The 8866-nt window shown below is 36.8% G+C and overlaps 1 protein-coding gene across 2 annotated transcripts in view; it reads right to left on the reverse strand.

Annotated features, from left to right (window-relative positions):
- The window catches only part of LOC150075219 (tetratricopeptide repeat protein 21B-like), a 272286-nt gene extending 267604 nt beyond the window's left edge, over positions 1 to 4682 (reverse strand). For both annotated transcript variants that reach the window (XM_090389257.1, XM_090389256.1), the window contains exon 1: positions 4611 to 4682. In XM_090389257.1, coding sequence (XP_090245383.1) covers positions 4611 to 4637 — 27 coding nt within the window. In that variant the 5' untranslated portion in view covers positions 4638 to 4682. The remainder of the gene's footprint in view (positions 1 to 4610) is intronic.
- Positions 4683 to 8866: the final 4184 nt, after the last annotated feature.

An 8866-nucleotide genomic window follows, 5' to 3' on the forward strand; every position in this document is an offset into this window, starting at 1 on the left:
CAAAACTTCTATAAAAGTAACTTACCACTATGTCTATATACTTTATATTTGCATATGGAAAAGGAATTAAAAAATAAATGGGTAAATCTCATAAATTACTAAACGCATTCCTAATAAATTATCAACAGGAAACGAAGAATGAAAATGTGCACCAAAATAAAATTAAAACAGAAAGCTGGGTAACACAATTAAAACACTAATGGCAAAAGCAGCCCACAATTTTCAGTTTCACACTTCATTGTTTGCAATTCTAAGGGTAGGTAGAACAGAATACGGAGTATTATAAAAAGGAGTCTAATCCCTTACAGTTGGAAGTAATAAATTCCAGAATTTCTGATTGGCTGGAATAATAAATTACAGAATGAATATAACCAAGGCATCCAAAATTGCATTTATATATCTTTGTAATTAAAGGTATATACCTGCAGCTGTGTTCAACTGCAGTTTGTGGACTGTAATGTGGACACATGATGATAATTCTGTACAACAGATATCACTTCAGGAAACCAAGATAGTGGTAGTAAACCAGCATGTTTGGAAGGCCAAGGGGAGGCCATATCTAACAGACACAGAACTCTACCTCCATTAGGTATGGCCTCTCTGGTATACCAATACAATGATGAAGTCAATCAACAGATAAGTCGGGGGCCATTTCATCCATAGAGCTATTTGTGCTGGCTTACCATCAGCCATGGAAATGTCAAAAATCTCGTAATCATTCAAATAAAAAGCTAGTAATCACTGAACCTGCTGTTATTTCCTATTTCTGCCTTATCAATTTGCATTTCTTTCCCTATTTAATATAGCTTGTATATATATTGGTCACACTAGAAATCAATGGATGTGGTTCAGGAACATTTGGAAAACTTCATCCTTCTTTCTTGCTCAGTCAACTTCCAGATCTTTAATGCGCATTCATGCCCAATAAATTATTAAACAAGCATTCATATTTTCAACTGTGTGTGTGTGTGTGTGTGTGTGTGTGTGTGTGTCAAATGGGGACCTAGGAATCCAGACAACTTGTATCTAACAGGACTGTTTCTTTCTTGGTAATTAAACATCCTGCTGTCTTAAGCTAGGGGTTTCAAATGAGCAGGGAGTTCCTTCACATGGAGCAGCCATGTAAGCAGCCCTAAGTGTTATGCATTCTCCGAGTTTAAAACTAGCATAGCAAAAATTATAGTTTGACAATGACTTTTGAAAATATTCATTTTTAATAATATTTTAGTAATAATATTAGATTTTATTGTACTGCTTTCTCATGATGCTTTACGTATCTTCCTCAGTATTTTACAATGTTATTATAACATTATAATAACATTGTTAAATGTTACATTTTATTATAGATATAACATATATGTTAGTATATTTATTGGTAGCAATAACCCCAGAGTAGCATACCAACTGTGTTGTACTACACTCAGGTATTGGAGAATGAAAAAGATGTGGAAGTAATTGTGCAGTGAGATATGAAGTTTTCAGAGCAGTGCAAGCAGGCTTCCAGAAGAGCTGATGGGGTGTAAGATATAAATCTTACAAATATAAGGCAATTAGAATTTATGGGAAGATTTTTGAGATTAGGGAATAAATTATTCTTTGGTATGGTAAGTCTTTGATATGGAAAGGGAATTTTTGACATTTAAGAGATGCATATATGGCAAGAATACAGGATTTAGAAATAAGAGGTTATAGATGTGTAACTGAATAGCAGTCAAATAGAAGAGAAGTAAATGCAGATGTGTGGAAAAGGGATGAACTGAGAGTAAACAAAGACAGTGGACTGTAATAAGGAAGGAGTGGCCATTTGCAAACAGGTGAGAAAGGTTTACTAGAAGCAGAACAATGGGACAGTGAAATGCAGGTGATTAAGAAACATTTGATGTACACAGCATCTGGACATAAGTTCTGGCAGGCTGGCATTTGTGTCGGAAAAGACAGAGTCACTGTGGTGGACTTTTTGGTAAGTTGAAAACATTTTGCAAATGTGAAAACACGAAAACAGCTATCTTTGGAAACGATCGGCAAACATAAAAGGTCTATGCTGCCCTGGGAAATAAACAAGAAAATTACAGGTAAAAGGCTTGGTTTGCACATGGGGGATAAGGGTTATGGTAATTTTTTTTTAACAAATAGGAAAGAGGGAATGGTTAGGTGAATTTTTTGGATTGGTAGAGAGTCCTGTAGGAGGAGGTTCAAATGATGGAGAAAAGGTTGGGGGTTATCAGTGTGGAACGAAAGGGGGAAGTGGCTGAAAAAGTGATCGCGGAGACAGAGTGGGAAAAGTAAGTCGGAAAGTGCAGAAATGTAGGGAGTGCAATGGGGCCCGAGACAGTGAGGGGGGAAATAGTTAAGAGTAGCAAAGAAAAGGGAAGGCTAAGTACGATAAGCAAAGAGTTATGAAAGATGGCTAAGTGAACCAGGAAAGGTAACAACCTCTTTGGGAAAAATACATTTGAGGGATCTGTAGTAAAAGAGTTGCATTAAAGCAGGAAATCCAGGAGATCAAGGATGCCAGACCTAAGCAGCCAAGAGTTCCAGAAAATTATCTGAAGCAGAGTTAGGAGAAATCAAATGAAGGAAATCAAAAAGGAAAGCTCTAGACAACAGCCTAGAGAGTCTAAGATGAAAGCCTGAAACTTCTCTAGAGAAGAGAAGAATATAGACGCAGGTGACCGATATATTAAGTATATTCTAAGTTAACAAGAAGGACTGTTAGTAAAATAGAAGGGTAATTAATGAAAGGGGGTAGTACTAGAAAGTAAAGTTTGAAAGATAAATTATCTTTGAGGTAGCTATACTAACAGAGTTTATTAAGTTAGAAAGGGATTAGTGTATAATGCAAGGGAAACGAAGGAATGAATAATAGAGAGAAAGAGTCCAGATAAAAAAGATTAAAGAGATGGAGAATAGGATAGTTACTAGGTTAAGAAAGGTATTAGTGAGAAAGTGATAGAAATATTATGTATAGGGCAATATTAAGAGAGTTTTGAGTGTATAATGTGTTAGAAGGGAAATAAAGATTCTGGATATGTTTTAAATGATGGATAAATATGATATACAAGCAAAGCTGAATATAGTGTTTTAATTAATGAAAATTTGTGTATAAGTAGTTTATCTGAAGGATTAGTAACAAGGAGAGGAATTAGAATACTGAAGATTTGTCTACAAGTATATTGTAAGTGTAGTGAGAATAAGAGTTGAATGATGAATATGGCATTTTGAATATTACTATATGAAACAGTATTGTATCCAGGAGTAAAGAAAAAGAGGTAAAGTGAAGGTATTATGCTGTGTGTGTGTGTCTGTATATATATATATATATATATATATATGTAACAAAATTCATGTTTTATTTCCACTTTGAGTCTTGTTATTCTGAGTAACACACACACCTGACTAGCTTAAAATTTGCTCTCCCACAATTTGGCGAGAGAATTCTGGAAAACAATTAAGGGGAAAGTGTAGAAATTACCATCATGATCCTGAGAATCTTCAGTGAGATATACAGTGTACAGAAGTCAGGTAGCAAAAAGTGGGCATTGGAAGTGTGAGGGTGTGCCTAAAAATATAAATAAGATTTCCAAGGGGAAGGTAATAAAAAGTTAAAGTATAAAACTCCTCCCCAACCCCACAGGGGTCATGACCATGATATATTGGAACTTTGCTAGCATGATTAAGGAGGTGATTATCCCTTTGCATAAGGCAATGGTCAGGCCACACCTTGAGTACAGCATACAGGTCTGGAGGCCTCATTTTAGGAAGGATGTAGAGCTGCTGGAATGAGTAGCGAAAGGTAACAAGATTGGTGAGGGGAACAAAAGAGTGCTCTTACCAAAGAAAGCTTAAGTTCTGAAAATTGCAACTCTGGAGACCAGGCATCTGCGAGGTGCTCTGATCGAGGTGTTTAAGGCTTTGAATGGTTTAAGCAGGCTCAATGCTGATGGGATTCTTCCTCTTGCTCAGATTATGCATTTTAGGGGGCAAAAATTCAAATTGAGGAAAGACAATTGTAGAATAGATGTGTGGAAATTTTCCTTTAGCCAGCGAGTGGTTGATTGTTGGAACAAACTTCCATATGTCATTGTGGAAGTTGATAGCTTAAATATATTCAAGGAAGAACTGGACAAATTTTTGGAGCAATGGTGAAATGGGAAGGGTTTTTTTTTTTTTTTCCCTGATACTGTATAAGCTTGCTTTCTTGCATCATATGCCACTACTAATGCTAATATGGTTATAATTTAATTATGAAATGCAAAAAATGAAACTATAAACAAGTGCTGATAAAAATAACAATAATAATTAATTAAATTGTATTTGTGGTTAGCAACTGTTCGGTGCAGCCTTCTATCTGTTTTGGCTCCTAGTCAAAAAAAAAAAAAAGGCTGAATGCTCTTTTCGTAAAATTAGTCACACTGAACGTTTTTTTTACATTAAATTTTTTTACCCCAGTTAAGCCACTGGTAATGGCTATCTGGACGATTTTCCCCATCGATAGTGCCTAACGTTCGAATAATAAAATGTATGAAGCTGACTTTTCCGGGTATCCTCTTTTATTATGGCAATATTTGAATCCAAAGTACATAATTTTAAATAATTTTCATTCTACACACCTGCAAGATGATTTCTGATTCCGACATTCTTCTGAGCGCTAAAAATATGATAATTAATTAAATATATTATCTAGTAGAAAAAAACATGCTATCGATTTTTACTACGCAGCTGACTGTAGCAAAATCATGAAAAAATTTCTTGGTTTCTGAAAGTCTATCTATATTACTCATAAGTTCAACAAAATATTTTATAACGACGTTTACACGTAACCCAAATACCACAGAGAAACTCTGTGCTTGCTACAAGACAGACGTTACCAAGATACCACTATAGGAAATATTAGTGCCGCCATCTATATCAATGGTTTTGTTTCCTGATTTTTTTTTTTTTTTTTTTTTTTTTTGATAGGCATACGGATTATTATAACTTTGCCATATGGTGCAAGGAAGCCTGAGGCTTATGCTGCACCAGCCAAAAAAAAAAAAAAAAAAAAAAAAACATTTCTGAAGTACCCAGAGAGAGAGAGAGAGAGAGTCAGAAGTAAAAGGGAATCACCAAGAAAAAGAAGTGTGATGATATCCAGCTCAGGACCCAAGCCCATACTCACCAGATCTGAGCCCCTGGAGTTAAGCGACACAATTAAGCAGTTCATTCTTCCTATAAAAACCCTCGTGTGTAGCACAGATGGTATAATCACGTCCTCCCTACACTGAGTAGAAAACACCTGAGTTCGAATCCCGTGAATGACGCGAAGATGTTTTATGGAACTTTTTTTGCAACGAGGCTGAGTTAGTCGGTCTCGGTTTTTCGTTGAACAAACAAGAAATTTACCACAGCACACATACAATTTACAGATGTATTACGGAGAAATATGATCTGTGGTTGTATGGTCTAAGTCTCATAAGACTTAGACCATACAACAACAACAACATGCTTAAATTCTGCAAATTGCAGCGTCTGGAGACTAGGCACCTGCGAGGTATCTGATTGAGATGTATAAGGCCTTGAATGGATTGAGCAGGCTCAATGCTGATCGGATTCTTCTTCTTGCTCAGATTACGAACCTGTGGGGGCATAAATTCAAATTGAGGAAGGACAGTCTTAAAATCGATGTTCAGAAATTTGCCTTTAGCCAGCAGGTGATTGACTGCTGGAACAAACTTCCATCTGTCGTTGTGGAAGTTCATAGCTTAAACAAATTCAAGGAAGAACTGGACAAACTTTTAGAGAGATTGGATATGTGAAATGGGAATTTTTTTTTTTTGGTTTATACTGTATAAGCTTGCTTTCTTGCATCATAAGCCTCTACTAATACTAACCTTCTTTACATATTTAACCACTTAACACAATAACCACTTTACATATTCCTTTCTCACGTAATATAGAAAAATTTTTGATCATTCCTATCTGAGATTTAGTTGCCAAAACAACAGGGCCGGATTTACATATAAGCTAAACAAGCTACAGCTTAGGGCCACACATTACAAGGGGCCTAAATACCATCTTAAAAAAATCCTTTTTTAATATTCCCACAGGTGACAATATTAAAAAAGGTTATAGCTTAGGGTTACAACAAGTTTAAATCCGGCCCTGCAAAACAACTAAGAATAAGAGATGTCAGAGTATTGTATCTGTAAATGGTGTGCATTCTACGGTCAGTTTCCCTGTTTTGGTTGAAAACAGGAAAACTGACCGTATGTGAAAAGTAAGCAAACAAACCAAAGTAGTTGGTCTTGGGTGATATTTACATGGCTAAAAACTGTATAAATATCACCCAAGACCAACCTACTTTAGGAACGAAAAATTATTATATTAGGGTTACCCGTAATTGATTAAATAAACCCGTATTTGTATCTGTAAATTGCGTGTGTTCTCTGGTCGATTTTCCGGTTTTTCTGGACAAAAAAACCCCAGTTTCTGGGGTTAAAAATCTTGCTATCTACGCCTGAGACCGACTAACTCAGTCACGGAATGAAAAAAAGCCATTAATTAACGTTCCTCGCGTCATCGACGGGATTCAAATCTGGGCCTTTTCCGCCCGGTGTGGGGAGGACAGTGACAATACCACTGTGCTGCTCGCGCAGACCAGTTACTTTGGGAACAAAACAGCGTGATAATAACTATTCTTCCCTTTTTCACGGGATTCAGGGTGCCCCGGGACACCGATTGTAACTACTATGCTACTCGTCAGTCTTTGGGAGAAGTATAGTGGCAATAATCACTGTTCTTCTCACAACGGGTGGTAAAGGGCCGGGTTCGAATCCTGTCAACGACGTGACGTGACACTAGGAACGTTTATGGGTATTTTTTCACTCACCTGGTGGCTGAGTTAGTCAGTCTCAGACGAGGATAACAAGGTTTCCTCTGCTAGAATCTAAAGTTTTTCGTCCAACAAAACAGACAAACCAACCAGAGAGCATTTTTTCCTCTTATCTCACTGTTTATATGAAAGTATGAATATGATCACTTATCAATAATCATAATTTCAGATAAATATTAATTAAATTTTTAATTAATAAAATTTCTTAATTAAATCCAATATTAGCACAAATAACCTTAATGTTCAAAACAGTGTAACTAGTATTAATTCAAGATTTCTTTCACCAAGAGAAGAGATTTGAAACCTTGTGTAGGAAGGATAAATACCGTTTCCATCAGTACCGTTACAGTCAGTACTGAAAAAAAACTTTCGTACTTGTCAATGCTATACACTGCTAATTAACCCCAACAGAGAAAAAATTTATACATGTCATTCTGCCAAAATGATAGAAACTACACCTCTGTTTCTTTTAGAAGCCCTCAACGGTAGCACAGTTATTAGAATAGCCGTCCTCCCGACACCTGGTGCAAAAGACCAGAGTTCGAGTCCGGTCGATGACGTGAGGGAGTTTTAAGGGCCTTTTTCACAACGTGGCTGAGTTAGTCGGTTTCAAGCGAGGGTAGCATGATTGTTTCTCCCGGAAACGCTGGTTTTTCTTCCAGAAAACAGAACATCGACAACAGAACACAAGCAATTTAAAGACAGCATATACGGAGCAATACGGCCTCAGTCGGTGATGCTCCTGAAACCCTAATACAACAACAACAATAGCAACATATTTTAGGACGTTTGCAGGGAAAAGTTCCTTGCAGACGTCCTAAAAGATATACAGAAAAGATAGTTTCAGAGGCGTAGCTAGGTTTTTACTCCTTTGACAAATTCATGGCTGCGCGCCTTTTTTATGATAATTGGTAAAATCATAATAAATAATAATAAGTACAGTCGGGCCTCTGTTTAACGAACTTCGTTATAGCGAAATTTTCTATTTAGCGGAATTTTTTTGAATTCCCTTTGGCAAATACATTTAAAATAGTTCCCATAGAACGAAGAAGATTTTCCATATAACGATGGTTTACGAGAGACTTGACTGAAGATGCATTGTTCACACATCTGCACTTCAAGCAATTTAGGCAATAGTGCTGCTGCTAATGCTAAGCACGAATCAAGACTGAAAGAGCCATCTGCAACTTAGTGGTACCCATAAAACCTATCCAACTACTTGTCTCAGATACCGAGAAGTCAAGCTGGTCAATTGCTTTCTCTGTATATTTCTTCAATTTCTTTCTATATCTTTCCATAGCCAGTTGACAAATCAAGGTGTATTCCACATTCGGACAATAGGTCCCGGTTTGTTGGGCTTTTGTTGTTTTATTTAAATTAGGAATCACGATATTCACGATTACATATTTATATAGCAAGCACAAAAACACTATATACACATTATTTATAAATTCTAACTTATTCATTATCGTAGAACGTACAGAATGCGTTAATTACGAACTGCTATGCTTTCGAGCATGTGCTGATGGAGCGGTAACCTGTTGGACCCTTCAAAATTACGTTCTGGATAACAAATAGATCTATGCTACTATCCAGTGTGTACTCATATTTAAGGATGCGTGCAGACTTGAATCACTTTCTGAAAACACACTATTTGGCGAAAATGAATTTTATTTTCAACCCACCCTTTGCTCTCATCCTGATGCGAGGTCATCAGGATGAGAGGCGCCATTTCGTCAGCTACCCTCGGGTGTGGAAATAGCTTGGCACGGAACTCATTTGGCCTGTCAGTGGCATCCTTCTGATACTAGCTCCCTTGACACCTGCTCCAATGCCTATTCAGATAGCGTACCTGAATTGCATTTTGAACTGGAAGCAGAATGGATCAATTTGGTGAACAAATGACTAGCGTAACTTAGCGCCGTCGCCTCAGCAACCGTTCTTGTAGTTTTTTCAGTGATGAGGATAGCAAAATGAGCTCTTGTATATGTTGTA

The sequence above is a fragment of the Mastigoproctus giganteus genome, chromosome 14 (assembly GCF_048544385.1).
Source record: "Mastigoproctus giganteus isolate SK-2022 chromosome 14, ASM4854438v1, whole genome shotgun sequence".
Lineage (NCBI taxonomy): Eukaryota > Metazoa > Arthropoda > Arachnida > Uropygi > Thelyphonidae > Mastigoproctus > Mastigoproctus giganteus.